Here is a 27292-nt window from a genome sequence, read left to right on the forward strand (position 1 = left end):
CTATACTACACCACATAAGAGAGCTAACAGATCCTCTATACTACACCACACAGGAGAGCTGACAGATCCTCTATACTAAACCACATAGGAGAGCTGACAGATCCACTATACTACACCACACAGGAGAGCTGACAGATCCTCTATACTACACCACACAGGAGAGCTGACATATCCTCTGTACTACACCACACAGGAGAGCCGACAGATCCTCTATACTACACCACATAAGAGAGCTAACAGATCCTCTATACTACACCACACAGAAGAGCTGACAGATCCTCTATACTAAACCACACAGGAGAGCTGACAGATCCTCTATACTAAACCACATAGGAGAGCTGACAGATCCACTATACTACACCACACAGGAGAGCTGACAGATCCTCTATACTACACCACACAGGAGAGCTGACAGATCCACTATACTACACCACACAGGAGAGCTGACAGATCATCTATACTACACCACACAGGAGAGCTGACAGATCCTCTATACTACACCACACAGGAGAGCCGACAGATCCACTATACTACACCACACAGGAGAGCTGACAGATCCTCTATACTACACCACACAGGAGAGCTGACAGATCCTCTATACTACACCACACAGGAGAGCTGACAGGTTCTCTATACTACACCACATAAGAGAGCTAACAGATTCTCTATACTACACCACATAAGAGAGCTAACAGATCCTCTATACTACACCACATAAGAGAGCTGACAGATCCTCTATACTACACCACACAGGAGAACTGACAGATCCTCTATACTACTACACCACACAGGAGAGCTGACAGATCCTCTATACTACACCACACAGGAGAACTGACAGATCCTCTGCTACACCACACAGGAGAGCTGACAGATCCTCTATACTACACCACATAAGAGAGCTAACAGATCCTCTATACTACACCACACAGGAGAGCTGACAGATCCTCTATACTAAACCACACAGGAGAGCCGACAGATCCTCTATACTACACCACACAGGAGAGCTGACAGATTCCCTATACTACACCACATAGGAGAGCTGACAGATCCTCTATACTACACCACATAGGAGAGCTGACAGATCCTCTATACTACACCACACAGGAGAGCCGACAGATCCTCTATACTACACCACATAGGAGAGCTGACAGATCCTCTATACTACACCACATAAGAGAGCTGACAGATCCTCTGTTCTACACTACACAGGAGAGCTAACAGATCCTCTATACTACATCACACAGGAGAGCTGACAGATCCTCTGTTCTACACTACACAGGAGAGCTAACAGATCCTCTATACTACATCACACAGGAGAGCTGACAGATCCTCTATACTACACCACACAGGAGAGCTAACAGATCCTCTATACTACACCACATAGGAGAACTGACAGATCCTCTATACTACACCACACAGGAGAGTCGACCTATCCTCTATACTAGTGTTTCCCAACCAGTGTGCCTCCAGCTGTTGCAAAACTACAACTCCCAGCATGCCCGCACAGCCAAAGGCTGTCCGGGCATGCTGGGAGTTGTAGTTTTGAAATAGCTGGAGGCACACTGGTTGGGAAACACTGCTCTATACTACACCACACAGGAGAGTCGACCTATCCTCTATACTACACCACACAGGAGAGCTGACAGATCTCCTATACCAGGCATGCTCAACCTGCGGCCCTCCAGCTGTTTTAAAACTACAACTCCCACTGTTGAGGGAAGTTTGGATTTAAATATATATGTATATATGCCCTTACATATATGCATGTATATTGGCCCTTTTGCATGGGCCGGTCCAGGTGGTATGGGTGTATACATGGAGATGTATGTATGCCCCCTTGTCAGCATACATCTCTATGTATAATATATCCATATGCAGGTGGGCTTATTACTGCCCATTTATGATATTGTGTATATGTACATGCAGGTAGATGTGCCCCAAACATCTATATGGATGAATATACCTAAGTGCCCCCAGGTTGGGTAGTATATATATATGTATTGATCAGCCTGGTTCGTTTATGACGTGGGAGTGTGTAATGTTATGTGGCAGCAGCTGGGGGCTTACAGCTTGTGCAGGAAGTCCTTTGTTTCAGCTCTAGCATTCCGTCACACGACCCCACGATGATGTCATCACCCTCCTGTTGAAGGATTAGGGGGGGCTGCTTTTGTGCTATAAAACCCCCAGCATGGCAGACATGCGGTCTCTTGGAATCTGGACTACAATCAGAGACATATGGGATGGGAACAGCTCCCTGAAGGAGGAGAGGCCACATGCGGGCACATGCTCCTGGAAATGGCTGAGTATCAACCATCCCCTAACCCCTGGCGGCTGACTTCATGTCTCAGCATTAATCCTTGATGAGCCTGTACCCTGGAAGCAGCCCAGTCACCCCCTGTATAACCCTTGGTTACCCTTAACCTCTCCTGCCCTGAGTCCCCCTATAATCCTAATATCCCCTGTGTTCCCCCAGGATTGTAGATCCGTAATAACCCCTGGTTATTCCCCGTAGGGATAGTATATTGTCAGGATTGGGTGGGCTGCTGGTAAAGTGTATGCATGTGTATTATTACAATTGTAGTTAGATGTTGGGGAGGACTTGGGGCGGTGTTAGTGTAGTTAGTACCGTAATAGTGTATTGTTATAGCGTGTGTACTTATATTGTTGTGTGCTGCTATAAATATATATATCTATTCCATTGATATAGATATATATAATTCCCTGCAGAGCATCAACCTCTGCATTGCCCTGTCCCTGCAGAGTCCTGACCATTAACCCCTTCAATGCCTGATCCCTGCTACAGCTGCCCTGATAACTCATTACCCTGTGTTCCTAGGCCTGCAGGTATTAACCCATGCTGTGCCACAATTGTGTGATGAACCCCCTTGTACCCCCTGTAGGGACAGTGAGTAGCCAGGCGTGTGGTTTACCGATAATTGTATGTATGAAAGTGTATTATTGTAAGTATAGCTAGTGTGTGGGGTGAAATATGGGATTGTGCTGTGTAGTGTAGTTAGGTTTGTATTGTGTTTATTGTAGTATCGTTTCTATACTGCGGTGTGTACTTCTATATGTATATATATTCATATCCATTGATCTATGAATATATATAGATATAGCTTATTGTTAGACTTGTATAATTGTATTGTGTAATAAATATTCCTTATTGTTCATAATGCAGTGTATGGTGTTTTTAGTAGTCGCCGCCGTAGTATAGTGATAGTAAGTCGCACGTAGTGTAGTTCAGTGTAGTGTATATGCAATCAGAGGTAATCAGTAGTGTTTTATGTTTATTTAGGTATAAATGGGCGGAGTCATCAATAGACGGCTCCTCCCATTTATGAATATTAATTATCGATATTTGCACAAATATTGGTGAATAATATTCCCCCTTAACATTGGCAAGCCAGGCCCACTGCTAGGAATTTGTTTTCTGTGTTTGTTTTTGGTGAAAAAAATCGTTTACGCTGTGAACTAGTCAGACAGGAGGGACGCGGTCAGTGGATTCTGAGCGTCCATTGCCTGATAGTTCGTACAGGTAAAGCGTTTTGTTCAATCAGAACCAAACACGGAGCAATCTCTACAGCAGAGAATTTAAATCTTTCTGATTTGTGTATTAACGATTTTCTGATTGCCTTGCACGCCCACTGAACACTGGAGAGAAGTCGTCGCATACGTCACTGAAGAGAGGACCATCGCCGTTGGAGCTGAACAGAGAAGTCCGGCTGAGCGGGAGAAGGCGTTCCAGATACTACAGGACCTTCTCCACGCAGCATACAAGGGACAACAAAGGACAACACCAAGGAAGATGACCTCTCATCAAAACAGGAGTATGGACTTCTCCACACTACACCAGCTAGCTAAACACAGCACATTTAACCCCATCCTCCCCACCACTCACAAGTCAGCAGAAATGCTGTGGTCCGATTTGTTAACACAGGCTTGTAGTTACGATAAGCTATGTGTTAACAAACGGACGGTTTTGAACAAGGCCACCAAACGGCTTCGGATGCTGGCCAAACTCGTTCATACGTTTGAGGCTAGCATCTGTAAGCCAAAGGAAGTGGCGCTGGTGTCTCAGTCAACGGAGACAATTCCTCCGGCCATTCACTGCCAGTGCTGTACCAGTAATTCGGACCAGGTTTCGGCATTGCGGGCAGAGCTGGCAGAGAATGTGCAGTCTACTGTTGACCGAGATGCGCAGGTGGCTAGGATAGAGTCACAGTTAGTAGAGCTGCAGAGGCAGAAGGAGGAAATTGAGGCTAAGTTGACTCAGTCTTATACTGAGGTCAAGGCCTTCAAGGAGCGGACTGCCTCTACTGACGTGACGGTAGCCAAATTGAAGGCTCAGGTTTCTGTAAGGTCCCAGCTAATGTCTGGCATGCAACAGGTTATCACCAAGTTGGTGCCGGCCCTTTCTTTTTCCATAAAGCCAGGGTCGGAATCTCCCAAAATGTTGCCCTGTGCAGGGCCACAAGGGGGGAGAGTAGTCTGTGACCGGTCTAATCATCAGGTCAAGCCGGTCCAGACTAACAGAGATTTTTCCCTGACTTTGGGAAAAAGAACTGTGGTGAAGAGTGCGTCCCTGAGGATGGAACAATTCAGGAGAAGGGAGCACGGCTGCAGTGTAGATGGACCTGGGCCATGCAGAGCAAACATCAGATGTTTTGCTTGTGGTGGCCTAGGTCACATAGCGAGACACTGCAAAACAGATAGGAACATAACACACAGGACAGGAAACCAAGTCACGTGTTTCAGGTGTGGGAACAAAGGACACATTGCAAGGAATTGCCCTTGTGCAAGTAATTGCAATGTGTCCAACAGTATCAGCCAGGTAACAAATTGTGCAGTGGGGTCTAGTCAGCCTGGCCATAACGGGGTTACCTCTCGGCAGCATCACCAGCTGCTGAGGGGTCAGAATGGCCAAGCTAGGCTAGGCAACATTTGACACCCCTGTACGATTTGTTACACCGTTTGTTCCCTGTGTATGTCCATGTTGTGTGTTTTTGTTATCTGTTTGTAAGTTTTTCTTGATGTTGGTGGTGGTGGGCCTTGTCTACGGATGTGTTCCACCATGCTGATTTTTGTAGTTTACATTCCTTGCTGTAAGTCCAGTCGCTGCTGTGTTTGTTTCATTCTGTGTCCCCTTGCAGTGGAACAGTGTTATACTGTGGATCGAGAACGTATAGGCTCGCGAGCAGATAATTTCACACGGGAAATCCTACACAAAGGATGATGTGATATTATTCTGGGCAGGCAGGGTCTCGGATCGATACAGATAGCGCTGTTGTGCTCAAGGTTTTCGGTAGGGCTGTGTTGCGCTGGGGACTGGGGCGGACAGACAACATTGGTGTAATGTTGTGCTGCGCACTTGATTCTAGTCCGGTCAGATAGCACAGCTCTGATAGGGATTGGACGCAGAGTGTTTGGCAGCAGAGTGTGGACTGTGTTCTTGTGTTGTGGGGTCCTGGGGAGCCAGGGCATGATTATGCCATTGGTTCTGCGGGCCCCCACAAGACGGGATCACAGGGGGAAATCAGCCTGGGTACACATGGGTGGACGGGGATGCGGTGCCATCAATAACAAGATGGTGCTTTGTCCACAGGACTTTAGTTATCCTAACCTAGTAGGGTGGCCATCCTTATCTGTTGGTGCAGAGGGATGTGTAGCAGAGGACGCAATCCTCTGAAGGTAGGGTGTTCAGACACCAGTGTTAGGATAACGAGGGGTCCTGTGAGATAATGGGCAGCCCAATACCTTTCTCTACTCATGGGTCAAAGGTATTGGTGCTGGGATTTTTGACATTTAATTGCACCGTGAGGGGAGAAATCCCCCAGGAGCGCCTGGTATTTTCTTCTGCAATAGGTGTGTTTATATGGAGCAGAGAAAAAAAACCAGATGACGCCACAGAGACCAGCTATTCCCCCTGACACTGTTGTGAAGCTCCAGAGGATCCCACTGGATTTTGGCAACTAAGCGACCTCTGCCTAGAGGTGTTCTAGAGATGGAAGACTGCCACAATCCAGCGGGAGCATTATTTAAGGCTCTGGAGGAAGACTTGGGAGACGTTCGGGTGGAAGAACCTACTATCACTTGTTTCACCCAGTGAAACTTCTTCTGGTTCTGGTCATCGTCATCGGAGGGTCAAGGGACTTATTGACCAAATACACCAGAACCAGACAGAACTTTACAGAACTATCCGGAGGGGGAGGTTCAGGACATAACTCAAACATTGTTCCTGTAGCCAAATATTGTATGGACACACTTTGTTTCCTATGAGGGTTCGGGACGTATAACTTGTACTACCCTGAAACCCCATAGCACATTGTATTGTACATTTATTGATTGTGTTTGTTGTTCGATGGTGTACCCATAGACACTCTAGGTACAAATGTGTGACAGCCCACACCCAAGGAAACTCTCCCAACACACTGTGGTGAGTTATTATTTGGCTGTACACATTTGCATCCTATAGTTGTTTCCCATTGACACAGGGGTCTGCGACCTACCTGTGTCTTTGGAGGTGTAGAGATATGCCAGGTTGCATGAGTCTCTATGGGTACACACATTTAATGGAATCTGGTGGTGTTGGGAGGGATGTGACCTGTTTTTGTGTGAATGGGGAAGAGTAGATTCCCTAGGGACAGGCCCCCCCCCCCCTCCTTTACCAAGTTCATTTGCCACTTTACCCCAAGAACGGTGACGTTTGTAAGGGTTGGACTGAATGTCAGTGAGTGCGGTGTTCTTTCCCGCAGTTAGTATTTAGGTACTATGACATCACCTCTTACCAGAAATTCTGACCTGCCTTGTAAAAACCTACGTATCTGTCCATGGGAGAACCTCTCCAACAACTGAGTCTAAAGTTGTACTTGTATTAAAAGGTCAGCCTACGGCCGTCCGTACCCCATAAGGAGGTGCTACATGGATTAAGGGTAAAGTCATTCTGGAAACATTGGGAGTGACTGACACCGAAAGACTGGCACTGACATTGGGGGTGACGGACGCCAGAAGAACAACACTGGCAAAGAGAAAGAACACGGTCGCTGAGTGAGTGATAAAAACGGCGAAGGTGAAGCCATTCCCGAGTACATAGGGAGTGGCTGACACCTGAGGATCATAATGTAAGATGCAAGTAAATTCCAGAGAAGAAGACGGTGTATTCTGTGGATGGAGACGCCTGGTTACGTTGAAGGGCAGGTCGGAGGTGTTAGTGCACGATGGGTGATGACTAGGTACCTAAGGGCCATATTACTTCAGTCCTTTCTGAACTGTTACCAAGAGGGGGGTTGAGGGGGCAAATATATCCCAACACTTCCCCAAAGTTTAATGTCGAATTGCGACAACAGGGGGATTGTTGAGGGAAGTTTGGATTTAAATATATATGTATATATGCCCTTACATATATGCATGTATATTGGCCCTTTTGCATGGGCCGGTCCAGGTGGTATGGGTGTATACATGGAGATGTATGTATGCCCCCTTGTCAGCATACATCTCTATGTATAATATATCCATATGCAGGTGGGCTTATTACTGCCTATTTATGATATTGTGTATATGTACATGCAGGTAGATGTGCCCCAAACATCTATATGGATGAATATACCTAAGTGCCCCCAGGTTGGGTAGTATATATATATGTATTGATCAGCCTGGTTCGTTTATGACGTGGGAGTGTGTAATGTTATGTGGCAGCAGCTGGGGGCTTACAGCTTGTGCAGGAAGTCCTTTGTTTCAGCTCTAGCATTCCGTCACACGACCCCACGATGATGTCATCACCCTCCTGTTGAAGAAGGAGGAGGGGGGGCTGCTTTTGTGCTATAAAACCCCCAGCATGGCAGACATGCGGTCTCTTGGAATCTGGACTACAATCAGAGACATATGGGATGGGAACAGCTCCCTGAAGGAGGAGAGGCCACATGCGGGCACATGCTCCTGGAAATGGCTGAGTATCAACCATCCCCTAACCCCTGGCGGCTGACTTCATGTCTCAGCATTAATCCTTGATGAGCCTGTACCCTGGAAGCAGCCCAGTCACCCCCTGTATAACCCTTGGTTACCCTTAACCTCTCCTGCCCTGAGTCCCCCTATAATCCTAATATCCCCTGTGTTCCCCCAGGATTGTAGATCCGTAATAACCCCTGGTTATTCCCCGTAGGGATAGTATATTGTCAGGATTGGGTGGGCTGCTGGTAAAGTGTATGCATGTGTATTATTACAATTGTAGTTAGATGTTGGGGAGGACTTGGGGCGGTGTTAGTGTAGTTAGTACCGTAATAGTGTATTGTTATAGCGTGTGTACTTATATTGTTGTGTGCTGCTATAAATATATATATCTATTCCATTGATATAGATATATATAATTCCCTGCAGAGCATCAACCTCTGCATTGCCCTGTCCCTGCAGAGTCCTGACCATTAACCCCTTCAATGCCTGATCCCTGCTACAGCTGCCCTGATAACTCATTACCCTGTGTTCCTAGGCCTGCAGGTATTAACCCATGCTGTGCCACAATTGTGTGATGAACCCCCTTGTACCCCCTGTAGGGACAGTGAGTAGCCAGGCGTGTGGTTTACCGATAATTGTATGTATGAAAGTGTATTATTGTAAGTATAGCTAGTGTGTGGGGTGGAATATGGGATTGTGCTGTGTAGTGTAGTTAGGTTTGTATTGTGTTTATTGTAGTACCGTTTCTATACTGCGGTGTGTACTTCTATATGTATATATATTCATATCCATTGATCTATGAATATATATAGATATAGCTTATTGTTAGACTTGTATAATTGTATTGTGTAATAAATATTCCTTATTGTTCATAATGCAGTGTATGGTGTTTTTAGTAGTCGCCGCCGTAGTATAGTGATAGTAAGTCGCACGTAGTGTAGTTCAGTGTAGTGTATATGCAATCAGAGGTTATCAGTAGTGTTTTATGTTTATTTAGGTATAAATGGGCGGAGTCATCAATAGACGGCTCCTCCCATTTATGAATATTAATTATCGATATTTGCACAAATATTGGTGATTAATATTCCCCCTTAACACCCACAATGCCCTGCTGTAGGATTATAGCTGTAGGCTGTTTGGGCATGCTGGGAGTTGTAGTTTTTCAAGAGCTGGAGGGCCGCAGGTTGAGCATGCCTGCCTTATACTACACCAAACAGGAGAGCAGACAGATCATCAATACTACACCACACAAAAGAGCTGACAGATCCTCTATTCTACACCCCACAGAAGAGCTGACAGATCCTCTATACTACACCACATAAGAGAGCTAACAGATTCTCTGTACTACACCACACAGGAGAGCTGACAGATCCTCTATACTACACCACATAGGAGAGCTGACAGATCCACTATACTACACCACACAGGAGACCTGACAGATCCTCTATACTACACCTCACAAGAGAGCTGACAGATCCTCTGTACTACACCACACAGGAGAGCTGACAGATCCTCTATACTACACCACACAGGAGAGCTGACAGATCCACTATACTACACCACACAGGAGAGCTGACAGATCCTCTATACTACACCACACAGGAGACCTGACAGATCCTCTATACTACACCACACAGGAAAGCTGACAGATCCTCTATACTACACCACACAGGAGATCTGACAGATCCTCTATACTACACCACACAGGAGGGCTGACAGATCCACTATACTACACCACACAGGAGAGCTGACAGATCCTCTATACTACACCACACAGGAGACCTGACAGATCCTCTATACTACACCACACAGGAGACCTGACAGGTTCTCTATACTACACCACACAGGAGAGCCGACAGATCCTCTATACTACACCACACAGGAGAGCCGACAGATCCTCTATACTACACCACACAGGAGAGCCGACAGATCCTCTATACTACAACACACAGGAGAGCTGACAGGTTCTCTGTACTACACCACACAGGAGAGCCGACACATCCTCTATACTACACCACACAGGAGAGCCGACAGATCCTCTATACTACACCACACAGGAGAGCCGACAGATCCTCTATACTACACCACACAGGAGAGCTGACAGATCCTCTATACTAAACCACACAGGAGAGCTGACAGATCCTCTATACTACACCACACAGGAGAGCTGACAGGTTCTCTGTACTACACCACACAGGAGAGCCGACAGATCCTCTATACTACACCACACAGGAGAGCCGACAGATCCTCTATACTACACCACACAGGAGAGCTGACAGGTTCTCTGTACTACACCACACAGGTGAGAGAGGAGAAGGCGCTTACAGGGTCAGTATGTACAGGTGAAAGGACCCTGGTGGAGTATGTAGTTTACTCACCTGTATTTGTTGTGTGTGACTGGGCACAACTCCAGTGAAGGCTTTATAGCAGTGGAGGGTCGGTGCAGCCAATGCTATCTGGAACCCCAGTGGCAGTGGCCAAGTGGGGGTAAGAATTGCACAGGAATGAGCAACAGTATGGTATCTGCCAAGTCTCTTGATGGATAGTCAGTAGGCGCAAGACACGACCCGAGGCACAAATTAAGTATTGATCTTTTATTGACCTAAAAGATCAATACTTCATCTGTGCCTCAAGTCATATCTTGCGCCTACTGACTATCCATCCAGAGACGTGGCAGATACCATACTGCTGCTCATTCATGTGCAACATTAGGAGAGCTGACAAATCCTCTATTCTACACCAAACAGCAGAGCCGACAGATCATCTATGCTACACCATACAGGAGAACTGACAGATCATCTATACTACACCACACATAAGAGAGCTAACAGATCCTCTATGCTACACCACACAGGAGAGCTGACAGTTCCTCTATACTACACCACACAGATAAGCTGACAGATCATCTATACTACACCACACAGGAGAGCTGACAGATCATCTATACTACACCACACAGGAGAACTGACAGATCATCTATACTACACCACACAGAAGAGCTGACAGATCATCTATACTACACCATACAGGAGAGCTGACAGATCATCTATACTACACCATACAGGAGAGCTGACAGATCCTCGGCACTACACCTCACAAGAGAGCTGACAGATCATTTATAATACACAACACAGGAGAGATGATAGATCCTCAATATTACACCACACAGGAGAGCTGACAGATTCTCTATACCACACCACACAGGAAAACTGACAGATACTCTATACCAGGCATGCTCAACCTGCGGTCCTTCAGCTGTTGAAAAACTACAATTCCCAGCATGCCCGAACAGCCTACAGCTGTCAGACTACAGCAGGGCATTGTAGGATCTGTAGTTTTACAACAGCTGGAGGGCTGCAGGTTGAGCATGCCTGCTCTTTACTACACCAAACAAAAGAGCTGACAGATCGGCACTACACCACACAGGAGAGCTGACAGATCCTCGGTACTACACAACACAGGAGAGATAAAAGATCCTCTACACGACTCAGAAGCGTTTTCTCATCACACACGGAAGCAGACAGATCTTTGAACCACACAAGAGAGCCAAAATTTAAGCATAACACATTTTGACAAATCCTCAAGTTTTGAGGCTGGAGTCATGACTTTAGTTTTTAACCCCTTAAGGACTCAGCCCTATTTCACCTTAAAGACCCGGCCATTTTTTGCAAATCTGACTAGTGTAACTAAGTGGTGATAACTTTAAAACGCTTTGACTTATCCAGGCCTTTCTGAGATTGTTTTTTCGTCACATATTGTACTTCATGACACTGGTAAAATGAAGTAAAAAAAAAAAAATTTTTATTTATAAAAAAAATACCAAAATTTACCAAAAACTTGTAAAAAATTGGAAATTTCTAAGTTTCAATTTCTCTACTTCTATAATACATAGTAATACCTCCAAAAATAGTTATTACTTTACATTCCCCATACGTCTACTTCATGTTTGGATCATTTTGGGAATGATATTTTATTTTTTGGGGATGTTACAAGGCTTAGAAGTTTAGCAAATCTTGAAATTTTTCTGAAATTTTCAAAAACCCAATTTTTAGGGACCAGTTCAGGTCTGAAGTCACTTTGCGAGGCTTACATAATAGAAACCACCCAAAAATGACCCCATTCTATAAATTACACCCCTCAAGGTATTCAAAACTGATTTTGCAAACTTTGTTAACCCTTTAGGTGTTGCACAAGAATTAATGGAAAATAGAGATACAATTTCAAAATTTCACTTTTTTGGCAGATTTTCCATTTTAATAATTTTTTTCCAGTTACAAAGCAAGGGTTAACAACCAAACTCAATATTTATGGCCCAGATTCTGTAGTTTACAGAAACACCCCATATGTGGTCATAAACCGCTGTACGGGCACATGGCAGGGCGCAGAAGGAAAGGAATGCCATACGGTTTTTGGAAGGCAGGTTTTGCTGGACTGGTTTTTTGACACCATGTCCCATTTGAAGCCCCCCTGATGCACCCCTACAGTAGAAACTCCAAAAAAGTGGCCCCATTTTAGAAACTACGGGATAGGGTGGAAGTATTTTTGGTACTAGTTTAGGGTACATATGATTTTTGGTTGCTCTATATTATACTTTTTGTGAGGCATGCCATACGGTTTTTGGAAGGCAGGTTTTGCTGGACTGGTTTTTTGACACCATGTCCCATTTGAAGCCCCCCTGATGCACCCCTAGAGTAGAAACTCCAAAAAAGTGGCCCCATTTTAGAAACTACAAGATAGGGTGGAAGTATTTTTGGTACTAGTTTAGGGTACATATGATTTTTGGTTGCTCTATATTATACTTTTTGTGAGGCAAGATAACAAGAAATAGCTGTTTTGGCACAGTTTTTATTTTTTGTTATTTACAACATTCATCTGACAGGTTAGATCATGTGGTATTTTATAGACCAGGTTGTCACGGATGCAGCGATACCTAATATGTATACTTTTTTTTTATTTATGTAAGTTTTACACAATGATTTCATTTTTGAAGCAAAAAAAATCATGTTTTAGTGTTTCCATAGTCTGAGAGCCATAATTTTTTCAGTTTTTGGGCGATTACCTTGGGTAGGGTATGATTTTAGCGGGATGAGATGACGGTTTTATTGGCGCTATTTTGGGGTGCGTGTGACTTTTTTATTGCTTGCTATTACACTTTTTGTGATGTAAGGTGACAAAAAATAGTTTATTTAGCATAGTTTTTATTTTAAATTTTTTACGGTGTTCATCTGAGGGGTTAGGTCATGTGATATTTTTATAGAGCCGGTTGATACGAACGCGGCGATACCAAATATGTATACTTTTTTTTATTTATGTAAGTTTTACACAATAACAGCTTTTTTAAAAAAAAAAAATTATGTTTTAGTGTCTCCATATTCTGAGCCATATTTTTTTTTGGGTGATTGTCTCAGGTAGGGGCTCATTTTTTGCGGGATGAGGTGACGGTTAGATTGGTACTATTTTGGTGGGCAAACGCCTTTTTGATCGCTTGCTGTTGTACTTTTTGTGATGTAAGTTTTTTTTAGCACAGTTTTTATTTTTTTATTTTTTACGGTGTTCATCTGAGGGGTTAGGTCATGTGATATTTTTATAGAGCCGGTCGATACGGACGTGGCGATACCCAATATGTATACTCCCCCCCCCCCCCTATTTTTTACCAATTTTTTTAAACTTTATCTGGGGAAAATGACGTTTTTGTTTATTTTTACTTGAAACTTAATTTTTGGGGGGGGAAAACTTTCTTTTTTCAACTTTTTTTTTGGGACTTGAACTTTTGGGGGTCTAATCCTTTACAATGTATTCCAATACTTCTGTATTGGAATGCATTGGCTATATGAGTAATACAGCTTCCGGCCTGTGAGATCCACGGGGCTGGATCTCACAGGCTTGTCACCGGAAGGCAGCGCGATGCCTTCTATGCCATCGGGTCCCCCCTACAGCCGCATGGGGACCCGATGGCACGACCGATCACCGCAGCAACCGCAGGTAAAAGCCGCAAACCGCAGGTCTGAATTGACTTGCGGTTTGCGACGATCGCCCTCCCCGCGCATTTAGCCAAGGTGCCTGCTCAATGATGGGTTCTGATCACCACCGTACGTCATGGGTCCTTAAGGACTCGGGAACCATGCCGTACCGGTACGTCCTAAGTCCTTAAGGGGTTAAAGGAGCCATGACAGATATAGCTGTTCCATTATGATTAATTTAGTAACACATGGATGTCATAGACTTATACTGGATCTGTCAATTATACGTTCCAACATAGCAACAGGAAACCTGACAAAATGGAGCAACTGAAGCCAGCTGATGGCATTCACCATCAGAAAAACTCCCATGAAAGTCAGTGAGGTGTTTAACGTAAACCACTCATATGAACATAGCCTTAGGGTAGATAACTGGCAAATTATCAGGAATAAATTCTCCTACAAATTCTCGTTCCCAATAACTGCTCCATGTAAGGCTACTTTCACACCTGCGTTTGGTGCGGATTCGTCTGGTATCTGCACAGACGGATCCGCACCTATAATGCAAACGCTTGGATCCGTTCAGAACGGATCCGTTTGCATTACCATGAACAAAAAAAAAAAAAAAAAAAAATTTTTTTTTTTTTTTTTGTTCATGATAATGCAAACGGATCCGTTCAGACTTTACATTGAAAGTCAATGGGGGACGGATCCGTTTGAAGATTGAGCCATATTGTGTCATCTTCAAACGGATCCGTCCCCATTGACTTACATTGTAAGGCTACTTTCACACTAGCGTTCGGGGCTCCGCTTGTGAGTTCCGTTTGAAGGGGCTCACAAGCGGCCCCGAACGGATCCGTCCAGCCCTAATGCATTCTGAATGGATGCGGATGCGCTCAGAATGCATCAGTCTGTCTCCGTTTGTCCTCCGCTCCGCTCAGCAGGCGGACACCTGAACGCAGCTTGCAGCGTTCAGGTGTCCGCCTGGCCGTGCGGAGGCAAACGGATCCGTCCAGACTTACAATGTAAGTCAATGGGGACGGATCCGTTTGAAGTTGACACAGTATGGCTCAATTTTCAAACGGATCCGTCCCCCATTGACTTTCAATGTAAAGTCAAAACGGATCCGTTTGTTGCATTATCATGAACAAAAAAAAAAAATATATATATATATTTTTTATTTTTATTTTTTTTGTTCATGGTAATGCAAACGGATCCGTTCTGAACGGATCTAAGCGTTTGCATTATAGGTGCGGATCCGTCTGGGCACATACCAGACGGATCCGACCTAAACGCAGGTGTGAAAGTAGCCTTAGTCTGGACGGATCAGTTTGCCTCCGCACGGCCAGGCGGACACCCGAACGCTGCAAGCAGCGTTCAGGTGTCCGCCTGCTGAGCGGAGCGGAGGACAAACGGTGCCAAACTGATGCATTCTGAGCGGATCCGCATCCACTCAGAATGCATTAGGGCTGGACGGATCCGTTCGGGGCCGCTTGTGAGAGCCTTCAAACGGAACTCACAAGCGGAGCCCCGAACGCTAGTGTGAAAGTAGCCTAAATGTGATGCAGATCACCCAACAAATGAGCAAAATGCTTGTTTTTTGGGAGAGCTATTTTTTATGCGGCACATAAAATCATTGTTTGTCAGTTGCACATCGACCTGTGTTAACAGGGATGTGCTGCCAGCAAAAAATGAATATGCCTAGGAATGAACAATCGCAGTAGCGAGCATTTATACAAAGGGGATGATAGCTGCATGTAAATCTATCTTAAAGTGTATCTGAGTCTTCAAAAAACATTTGCATAATGGCTGTGCTTCTTTGTACAATCATAACTGTGAAGTAATGTGTCTTTTTGGACCGCCCCAATGTATTTTAAAGCCATATTATTAACTGTTTCAGCAGCACAGCTAGATGCATTTCACTCAGAAGCAGGAGACATGTCCCTTCTGTAAAATCTGCCAGAACTGTACTGCTGTGATGTTCTTTCCCTTACTTTCCACTATGTTTGCTTTCAGCTCCAGAGCTCACAGAACAGATAATGAGGGAGAAACTAAGGTTTAGTCTTACCGGTAAACGGTTTTCCAGGAGTCCGACATGACAGTACCCACTGGAGGATGTCCTATTGGATCTCTGTAGGGACAGGAAGCGTGAGAGGTTAAAAGGCCCCTCCCCTACCCTCCCACCAGTGTTCTTTCCAATTACTACACCAGATAGGATCCAACGTATTTATTAAACTTCCATGTTAGACACACATCGGAAAGATAATTTTAAGGATCCTGGCAATAACTGAAAAGAATTATGGGGGGGAAAATAACGGGTACTGTCATGTCGGACTCCTGGAAAACCGTTTACCGGTAAGACTAAACCTTAGTTTCCAGGACGTCCCTCCATGACAGTACCCACTGGAGAACTACCAGCTAAACAACTAGGGGGGGACCACAGCCTGAAGGACCTTGCGACCAAATGCCAGATCCTGGTTGGCCAGGGAATCTAATCTATAGTGCTTAATGAATGTAGAGAAACTGGACCAGGTTGCGGCCTTGCAAATCTGCTCTACAGAAGCATCTGCTTTCTCTGCCCACGATGATGCGACTGCTCTGGTGGAGTGGGCTCTTAAGGGAAACGGACAAGAAAGTCCTTTTTGTGAGTAAGCCTCTCGAATCAAGTCTCTGATCCAGCGGGCTAGAGTTTGTTTCGAGGCCTTGTTGCCTCTGTTCTTTCCCCCAAAGGAAACAAAGAGGTTCTGTGATCTTCTCCACGGCTCCGTCCTTTGGAGGTAGGCGAGAATGGTTCTTCTTACGTCGAGGCAATGGAACCTTTCTTCTTTCGCATTCTTAGGGGAGGTACAAAAGGAGGGAAGAATTATTTCCTGCTCTCTGTGAAACGGTGATACCACTTTTGGCAAGAAAGATGGGTCTAATTTCAGAATGACTCTGTCATCCAGAATCCTCAAGAATGGTTCTCTGATGGAGAGGGCCTGAATCTCCCCAATTCTACGAGCTGTGGTAATAGCTAGTAAGAAAACAGCTTTAAGGGAAAGCATTTTATCTGATAATTGGTCAATAGGTTCAAAGGGGGGCCTACAAAGACTCTCTAGGACTACATTTAAGTCCCATGGGGGAACCGTCTGTCTAACAGTGGGTCTTAACCTGGAAATCGATTTAACAAACCTCCTAATCCACCTGTGGTCGGCCAGAGGGGTGTCAAGAAAATTACTCAAAGCCGAAATCTGGACCTTAAGGGTACTGGGCTTTAGGCCCAGGTCGAACCCTGCCTGTAAAAAGTCCAGAATGCAGCCTATAGATGGGACCGAGATTCCTGGATGAGTGTCTGCGAGCCATGATAAAAACCTTTTCCATATTTTTAAGTATATGGCAGAGGTTACCGGTTTTCGGCTCTGCTGCAAGGTTGAGATTACCTTATCCGAAAGGCCCTTACTTCTCAGGATCTGCCTCTCAGGATCCAGGCTGTTAGCATTAACTTCTCGAGATTCGGGTGTTCCAGGGGCCCCTGAACGAGAAGGTCCTTCCTCGCTGGAAGGGCTATTGGGTCTTCTAGGAGTAAGTCCGTCAAGAGCGGAAACCAGGCTCTCTTTGGCCAGGCTGGGGCTATCAGGATAAGGGTCGCTGAGCAAGCCTTTAGTTTTTTCAGGACCAGCGGAATTAAAGGAAACGGAGGAAAGGCATAAGCTAATTCCATGTCCCATTTGTGGGATAAGGCGTCTACCCCCCTCGGATTGTCTCTGGGGTTCAGGGAGAAGAATTGATCTACCTGGGTGTTCCTTCTGGAGGCAAATAGGTCTATCTGTGGGAACCCCCATTGATGGCATATTTGAAGGAAAACTTCCCGGTTTAGACACCATTCGCCTGCATCGAGACAGTGTCTGCTCAGAAAGTCTGCCGTGGAGTTCTCTGTCCCCTTTAAGTGGACCGCTGTCACCGAGAGGACTTTCCTCTCTGCCCAGTGAAATATTTTTCCGGATAACTCCAGAAGTAGAGGGTTCCTGGTACCCCCCTGACGCTTCAGGTAACATACAGTGGTTATGTTGTCTGACAGCACTCTGATGTGGTGGTCGGAGAGAATATATTCGGCTGATATTAGTGTCTTCCATACCGCCTTCAGCTCCCTGTAGTTTGATGATCTGCGGCTGTCCAGGGTGGACCATTTGCCCTGGAAGACATGTCCTTCCAGATGGGCCCCCCAACCCCACTGGCTTGCATCCGTGGTGATGATTATAGAAGGAGAGAGGTTCCAGGCAACCCCCTTCTCTAGGTTTCCGGGATTGGTCCACCAGGATAGAGAATCTAGACACCGCCTTGTAAGTGTTACCTTCGAGTCCAAGGACTGATGATCCCGGTCCCAAGCAGCCAGCACTGCGGACTGTAAGCCCCTGGAATGGAACTGGGCCCACGGGATCACTGAGATGCAAGAAGTCATTAGGCCAAGGATCTTCATTGCCTCCCTTAAAGTATGACACTTCTGTTTCTGGAAGGTCAAAATCTTTCTCCTTATCGTCTCCTGTTTGGATTCTGGAAGGAAGGAGAACTGACTTTCTGTGTCCAAGAGAACCCCTAAGAACTGTTTTTTGGTGTTTGGTACCAGGTCGGATTTGGGGTAATTTATCACCCAACCTAGATCCTTGAAGAGGGCTAAGGTCTGATGAATACTGCCCTCTAGATCTTGTTTTGTGTTGGCTATAAGAAGAAAATCGTCCAAATATGGAACAATCCTTATTTGCTGCTTTCTCAAATGCGCCACCATTTCCGTGATGACTTTTGTAAAGATTCGAGGGGCTGAAGAGATTCCAAAGGGGAGACACTGGAATTGATAATGAAGAACCGTCCCCTCCTGAATGACTGCAAACCTGAGATATTTCTGGTGTAGGGGGTGAATCGGGATGTGGTAATACGCATCCTTCAGGTCCAAGGTGCATAGAAGGTCTCCCTCTGAAATCAACGGAATTGCCGACTTTATGGATTCCATTTTGAATTTGTGATAGGTTAATGATTTGTTCAGGGACTTCAAATTGATAATTGTCCTGAAGGATCCGTCTGGTTTCTTTATTAGAAAGAGACTTGAGTAATGACCTAGAAATTTCTGATTTTCCGGAACCTGGACGATAGCATTTAATTTTAGTAGTTTCTGCACGTCCAGACCTAATTGATTCTGCTGACTCACTGAATGGACTTTTGTAACCAGGAATCTTTCCGGGGGAGGACCACGGAAATCTAATTTTACCCCTTCTCGGATGGTTTTTAGGATCCACTGGTTTTGGGTAATCCGAGTCCAGGATTCCCAAAATAAGCGGAGCCTGCCCCCTACTGGCCTGATGTCATTGCTTACTTGGGCCTGAGTTGGGATTGAAGAGGAACCCCCTACCTCTCCCTCCTTTAGGGTAGCTCCATCTACCTGTTTTACCTTTCCCTCTCTCTGAGGGTGTATACTGTTTGGAGGTCTTACGAAAGGGCTGCACAGGCTTTTTTGCTTTTTCCTCCGGAAACCCTTTCTTTTTATCGGCTGCGCTTTCCAGAATGGAATCAAGGACCTGGCCGAAAAGGTATGTTCCGGTGAAGGGAATTGCGCATAATTTGTTTTTAGAGGCAATGTCTCCTGTCCAGGATTTGAGCCAGAGGGCCCGTCTTGCAGTATTCGTAAGAGCGTCGTTCCTGGCAGCGAAACGAATGGACTCTGCTGAGGCATCCGCCATGAAGGATGCAGCAAATTTTAATAAGGGTAAGGACTCAAGAATTTCCTCCCTGGAGGTTTTCATCTTGAGATGCTCCTCCAGTTGCTCCAGCCATAAGCACATAGCACGAGCCACTGAGGTTGCTGAAATGTTAGCATTAATAGTGGCCGCTGAGGATTCCCAGGCCTTCTTCAGGAGTCCATCTATTTTCCGGTCCATGGGGTCTTTTAATTGTGAAGAATCCTCAAATGGAATAGATGTCTTCTTCACCACCTTGGCCACCTGGATGTCGACTTTTGGAATTTCATCCCAAAGTTTAGTCTCCTCTGGATTGAAGGCCAGTCTGCTCTTGAATTCCCTGGGAATATAGAGCTTTTTGTCACCTTCTTCCCATTCCTCTTTGATCAGATCTTGAAGGTAAGAATTCACCGGGAAAATCTTTCTTTTCCTGGCCCTTAATCCGCCGAACATCTCGTCCTGTATAGAACGTTTCGGCTCCTCCTCCTCCACTGCCATGGTCTGCCTTACTGCAGTAAGGAGCGAGTCCAGCTGATCCGAGGAAAACAGGTATTTCCTTGGCTCCTCTGACATTGAAGGGGGGATCTGATCCTCCCGATCGTCTGAAGGGTACCCGGTTTCTTCCTCTGAATCCGATACTAAGTGTACCCTGGTACGCTTGGACGGAGGGGAAGCGGGAACTGGAAGAGAAGGGGGCTGATTCATTCCGGCCGCCTGTACTTCCTCCCTGACGATGGTTCTCAGCTCTTCCAGGAAGGATGGTTGTTCTTCCTTCAGGATCCTTGCTAAGCAATCCATGCAGAGGGCTTTTTTATACGACTCAGACAGCTTTTTTTGTGCATGTCGCACACTTCTTAGCTTTTTTCTTGGTGTCTCCATGCGGTCTATGTCCCGCCTCTTTTTCCACCTTAATAGGGGGAGAAGGAGATATAAAAACCAGCCTAGGGGGAACTATACACCTGCCAGCCGGATACTACTTACATTACTCTGGACGAGGGGGTCAGCTATCGCATCTAGCTTGCTCACACCTTGGCCCTCCATGATGCAACCGCCACATAAGCATACATCATAGCATTTAAATAAGGTTCCTACCTTACAGGCCCTCCCCTCATCGCCGCCGGGACCGCCTCCTCTTCTGGGGGACTCTTCCATAGAAAAATCAACCCCACATGCGAGGCCCCAAACCGAGGCCTCCAGCATGTATGCGCGCCGCCATCTTGGACGCGTCACTTCCGGGTCATCAGGAAGAGACGCCGATCGCGTCATCGAGGAGGGCGGAGCCGCTGCTGAGCGCAGAGCTCCGTCGGAGAAGCCGCTCAGCGTCCGGGTACCTGCGGCCTGCTTCGGAAAAAAAGGTACCGGACAAGCTAGGGGACCCCTCCCAGAGGGGTGCTGGCTTTTAGGCCCCACGGAGGCTGAAGAGGAGAGGCAAGAGCCCCCCGACCAGCCTCGGCCTAGTGTTTTTCTCCCTACATTAAGCAGGGATCCTCTCACTGCTCCTATCCTTGTAGGGACAGGAAGAACACTGGTGGGAGGGTAGGGGAGGGGCCTTTTAACCTCTCACGCTTCCTGTCCCTACAGAGATCCAATAGGACATCCTCCAGTGGGTACTGTCATGGAGGGACGTCCTGGAAATCACACTTACAGAAAGACAGGAGGCTCCTGCGAATTCAGTAACAGTTCTTCTATGAGGCTCAGGATCTCAGATAGCTCTGACAGAACCCATTTCTTCTCTTCCATCTCTGTTACTAAAGACGGATCTTGCCTGACAACTTGCAGTGGACTACAAATTGGGTAAAAGCGAGTGGCCATGACTTTACAGCTTTTTTTTTTTCAGATGGATGCAGGCATATTTTTTAAAATGACAGGATTTAGAAATTTGCCATTTACACCATTCTCTATTAAATAAAATAAATTGTGTGAAAGTACAGTGACTCTTTAAACGAATGAGCAATGATCAGAAATGAATGGTTTGATCCTGATCACTGGGAATTAACCCATGAAAATAGGTCTTTATTCTGCTCCCCAACATCCTCAGGTCATAGATTTCTCAGCCACAAAAAAAAACCAGGAGTCATATGGCAATGACAAGCTACATGTGGTCTGCACCTGGCCAGTAGGGACGATGAATGATGCATTTCTCAAACTTGGGATACCATATATTTCCTTTGAATGCAATTAACCTCCTGAAAACATGTTAAAGGGAACTTAGGAGGTAATAAACAGCGGTAAAAGGCAGTAAATGTACAGTATACGTATTTTCCATGCTGGTCTTAAAAATCCCGTAACTATGAATGTACGACCTGGACATCATCCTGTCAAATTAATAAATAGAGTTAAAATGGTTTCCCATTAGCTCTGTCAGTCACATGTACAGGCATCTCATATTCTGGTCTCCTTAAGAGCAAATACTAATAAAGTTAATTGCTTAATAGCGCAATAAAATAGAAATGCGATGTAATAAAAGTAAAACTCCACTTCTGGGAAGAGCCAAAGTAATACAGCTTTGCTTTTACATGATGAAAACGATGAAATCCAATTCACGGTACTGAGGAAATCAGAAATTAAATTAGCTCTGTGCTTTTCTTTTTCTCTTAAAGTGAATATACAGCTCATTTTTAGATTGCTCTCGTAAATTAGTCCGCATTGTGCGGAGGACTTTTATCTCTTGGCAATTAGTGTTATATGGGATGTAATAGAGAAAGGCAAAAATCAAGTGAGTCCACCAGCCGCAGAGCTCGGCTTGTACTGCTCCATGCTGAGACTGGCACCAACTATATGTGACACTAGCATACCACCCAACCATGCCGGATCCAGCGGGACAGTCTGGGATGTCCTTCGAACAGGTGAATGCAGGGGTGAGGCAGGCGCTCCCCAGCAGGCACGATGTGGTCAGACATCACACTGCTGGGCTGTGTAGGAGGAGGCTGATTCCCGAGCCTGCACGCATTGTGCCTGCTGGGGAGCACAGAATGCGCTCCGATCATCGGGGGAAGGGCCAGGTGTGTATTTAGTATTTTTCCTTGACATTTTCAAAGATTGGGAGGCATGCACTGGAACGGCGGTCATGTCCATTTTTTAACATCATGTTCTTTTTAGGTCCAGCATGTTTTGCAGATAAATTTTTCCAAATCTCTTTAAAGCGATCGACGCTCCGTATTTCTGATACAGAGCTCCAAATTCTCAGTATAGCCAGAAACGTAAATGATAAAATTCTATCATCCTGCATCTGCTGCTAGGGAAAGCTCAGACCCTTACCTTATATAGTTTATATCTTTGCCCCATTACAAAAACGGATACCCTCTCCACAGTGGAGTTGGCACCCACACGTGTTTTCACTGCTCCATTCAACTCTGTGAGACAGCTGAGCGCTCCATTCAAGTGTGGGAACCAGGGCCTCAGCTCCTGCTGAACCGACACATATCCCCTATTAACAGGATGCTCTTGTAAAGGAACACATTTAAAGGGTTTATCCAAGGGGTTGTCCCATGAAAAATATTCTACATTTTTCAAACCTGGATTGAAATACTGAATACTTCTGTAACTGCATGTAACTACAATGGAGTTTAGCCACTGAGTTATTCAAGAAAATGTATCTCTATAGCGCCACCTGCTGTTTGTACTTTTACTTATTTCTCTGCCCACCTCACTGAGGGTGGTCACACATGCTCAGTTTCATCCTTCAACTGCCACCAGCCAGATCCACTGTGACTGTTACAGGGAGAGAACCGCAGCAGAAAGGACACACAATGCGAGAAAGAAAATGTCCTCTGATGAAGGGCACACCCTCGGAGCTGTCAGCTTGAACTAAATCTAGCAGAACAATTGGAGCAGTGAATGTGGAGATCTCTGGACCCATGTAAGGTTCAGGGCTGGTTCTAGATTTGTTCGAAAGAGATTGTCATGTGTTATATGTCGTCTGATTTAAATTTTTCACATTTTAATGGGATTCCCTTTTAAATACTGATGACTTGTTAACAGCCAGGACGGAATGACTCTTCACCACACTGACACCGCCCAGATGACTGTTGGGGAGCAATTTACATGGAGCACAATGTGTTATTACTTCATTTTATACATAATAGTAAAATGGATGATTATGATGAGACATGTTTAGAAAAGTTTTACCTAGCTGTGGAACAACATAGCAATGGTCTAATCTCCTAATATCTAGTGATAGGCTTCTTTTACAAAGTAAGCAGACCCATAATCCCCCCCCCTCCCAACCAAGTGATTAATGTATGTTCTAATGTACATTCCGATCTCTTAATTGGGTAAGAATTTTGAACGTAACTGTTGAACATAACTGTGGTCAATGGTAATTCATAGGGCCCCATAGCAAAACCACCTATGTAAGAAAATTAAAACAGCAGGGTAAGTAGCAATAATTAAATGGCTCCATTCATTAACAGAAGAGATTGTGAACAAAAACACAAAATGTGTTACAAATCTGCAGAACAATTCATTATACAGCCATTAAACTTTAGTTACATAAAACTCAATTGAAATGAATACTATTTCCACTTAATTTTCTTACCAACGTTCCCCATGCGCAGGTGAAGCCGACCTTTTATGACAGTATGAACGCCTATGGGTTTGACGGCTCCTTGCTTAGAGACGTCTCCGCTCATCGCCATTGTCTCCTGCTCATATTCCGTCGTTATGACTTCCAGCTCGTGAGACACCTGAACAGCCGTGCGACCTTGGCGTAGTAAATGCTGTAATACAGAATAAAAGCCGTACATCATCACAGATTGTACAGTGGAAGGCTCATAACGGTGTATTCTCTGGGCTTATTTATGAGGTCAGCTTTTCTCCCTGAACTGAACGGTGTACTGTACTCTGTATGAATCTACCTACACAAGTCAATAAGAGTCTCTAGTTCCACATACACTCATGAATAAAATAAAATGAGTTGTTGGAATAGAATGAAACTTTCTGTGTGTGAATGTAATGAGGATATCTGTAAGTTACCTGCATTCCCTGGACTTTGTGTGGCTGTCATGGCCCATAAACAGGTAGGAACTAGTGTTAGGGACCACTCAAATGAGGCGACCTTGACGTGGTGAGTGGCTTATTACGCTTTGGCCAAAATGTACACCAATGTCTCATCCAGCATGGAGGCAGGGCAGAGTGCTGGATGTAGAGTGCGATCACATTTGCATTTTCCGTTTGATATCTGTAAGTTTTTACAATATTAGAGAGAAAGGAGATGTTTATTGGGGAAAAATGTACAACTGATAGGAGGCTGTTGGACCCTGTTGGGCCACCTCTAGCCTGGATACAAGATGAGATACTGTTGGACATAGAGGAATACAGGTTCCATATGGTATCCTGCGCCACATTTGCCCACAGATGTTGCGATGGGTACTGTAGATCCTTTACACTTAGAGGTTGCTGAATCTGGTGTCCCAGCTGGTCCCATAAATGGCGATAAATTTAGAAACCAGGCAGCCAAGTGTTGTAATCTGGAGGAGACATTCCTGGGAGACCCTTGCTGTGTGTGGACATGCATTATTCTGCTGAAAAATTCCACCTGGAAGCCCTGCCATGAGAGGAGCAGATGTGGCCGCAGGATGTTCCGAAGATATCTCTGAGCTGTTAGTGATCCTCATATCACTACTAGGGGTGACTGTCATATGCGATGGCTCCCCAGATCATCCCACCAGCAGTTGGGCTAGTGTATCACTCAACAGGAAAGGCAGGATGGCCTCCATTTCGTCGTGGGCAGTGGTGTAGTATGGAGGGAGAGCACGGGGTCACCAAATCTAAGCCAATGGTTCCCATCCCTGCCGCTCAACCTCATCGGCCTCAGGCCTATGAAACAGTGGAAAGGTGCAGGGGGGTTGCAATGGCATCATCGCAACCTCCTGTGCCTACTCAAAGGTGGTGTGATGACATTATGACAACGCCTGAGACCTGCCGCAGAAGGACGCAATTATGTCATCAGGACCGCATGCGCAAGGACGCAGGCAACCAGGGCTTCAGAAAGGAAGATGGCTGTAGCCTGCGTCATAGATGGTGGGAGTGAGGAGAGTCCTTTTTTTTTGTTTTATTTTTTGTTGTCATCAGTGCTGGTGGCTCTAAGGGTGGGGTTGGCAATATATTTAGAGATGGCACTATGGGAGGCATTACATTGTAGAGATGGTGCTATGGGGGCATTATACAGTGGGGGAAATAATTATTTGACCCCTCACTGATTTTGTAAGTTTGTCCAATGACAAAGAAATGAAAAGTCTCAGAACAGTATCATTTCAATGGTAGGTTTATTGTAACAGTGGCAGATAGCACATCAAAAGGAAAATCGAAAAAATAACTTTAAATAAAAGATAGCAACTGATTTGCATTTCATTGAGTGAAATAAGTATTTGAACCCCTACCAACCATTAAGAGTTCTGGCTCCCACAGAGTGGTTAGACACTTCTACTCAATTAGTCACCCTCATTAAGGACACCTGTCTTAACTAGTCACCTGTATAAAAGACACCTGTCCACAGAATCAATCAATCAAGCAGACTCCAAACTCTCCAACATGGGAAAGACCAAAGAGCTGTCCAAGGATGTCAGAGACAAAATTGTAGACCTGCACAAGACTGGAATGGGCTACAAAACCATTAGCAAGAAGCTGGGAGAGAAGGTGACAACTGTTGGTGCGATTGTTCGAAAATGGAAGGAGCACAAAATGACCATCAATCGACCTCGCTCTGGGGCTCCACGCAAGATCTCACCTCGTGGGGTGTCAATGGTTCTGAGAAAGGTGAAAAAGCATCCTAGAACTACACGGGAGGAGTTAGTTAATGACCTCAAATTAGCAGGGACCACAGTCACCAAGAAAACCATTGGAAACACATTACACCGCAATGGATTAAAATCCTGCAGGGCTCGCAAGGTCCCCCTGCTCAGGAAGGCACATGTGCAGGCCCGTCTGAAGTTTGCCAATGAACACCTGAATGATTCAGAGAGTGACTGGGAGAAGGTGCTGTGGTCTGATGAGACCAAAATAGAGCTCTTTGGCATTAACTCAACTCGCTGTGTTTGGAGGAAGAAAAATGCTGCCTATGACCCCCAAAACACCGTCCCCACCGTCAAGCATGGGGGTGGAAACATTTTGCTTTGGGGGTGTTTTTCTGCTAAGGGCACAGGACAACTTATTCGCATAAACGGGAAAATGGACGGAGCCATGTATCGTGAAATCCTGAGCGACAACCTCCTTCCCTCTGCCAGGAAACTGAAAATGGGTCGTGGATGGGTGTTCCAGCACGACAATGACCCAAAACATACAGCAAAGGCAACAAAGGAGTGGCTCAAGAAGAAGCACATTAAGGTCATGGAGTGGCCTAGTCAGTCTCCGGACCTTAATCCAATCGAAAACCTATGGAGGGAGCTCAAGCTCAGAGTTGCACAGAGACAGCCTCGAAACCTTAGGGATTTAGAGATGATCTGCAAAGAGGAGTGGACCAACATTCCTCCTAAAATGTGCGCAAACTTGGTCATCAATTACAAGAAACGTTTGACCTCTGTGCTTGCAAACAAGGGTTTTTCCACCAAGTATTAAGTCTTTTTTTGTTAGAGGGTTCAAATACTTATTTCACTCAATGAAATGCAAATCAGTTGCTATCTTTTATTTAAAGTTATTTTTTCGATTTTCCTTTTGATGTGCTATCTGCCACTGTTACAATAAACC

General features: G+C 45.3%; 1 protein-coding gene across 3 annotated transcripts in view; it reads right to left on the reverse strand.

Annotated features, from left to right (window-relative positions):
* The window catches only part of NPHP4 (nephrocystin 4), a 323852-nt gene that overhangs the window by 76600 nt on the left and 219960 nt on the right, over positions 1-27292 (reverse strand). For all 3 annotated transcript variants that reach the window (XM_040429459.1, XM_040429453.1, XM_040429446.1), the window contains exon 18: positions 24147-24327. In XM_040429459.1, coding sequence (XP_040285393.1) covers positions 24147-24327 — 181 coding nt within the window. The remainder of the gene's footprint in view (positions 1-24146; positions 24328-27292) is intronic.

Source organism: Bufo bufo, chromosome 1 (assembly GCF_905171765.1).
Source record: "Bufo bufo chromosome 1, aBufBuf1.1, whole genome shotgun sequence".
Lineage (NCBI taxonomy): Eukaryota > Metazoa > Chordata > Amphibia > Anura > Bufonidae > Bufo > Bufo bufo.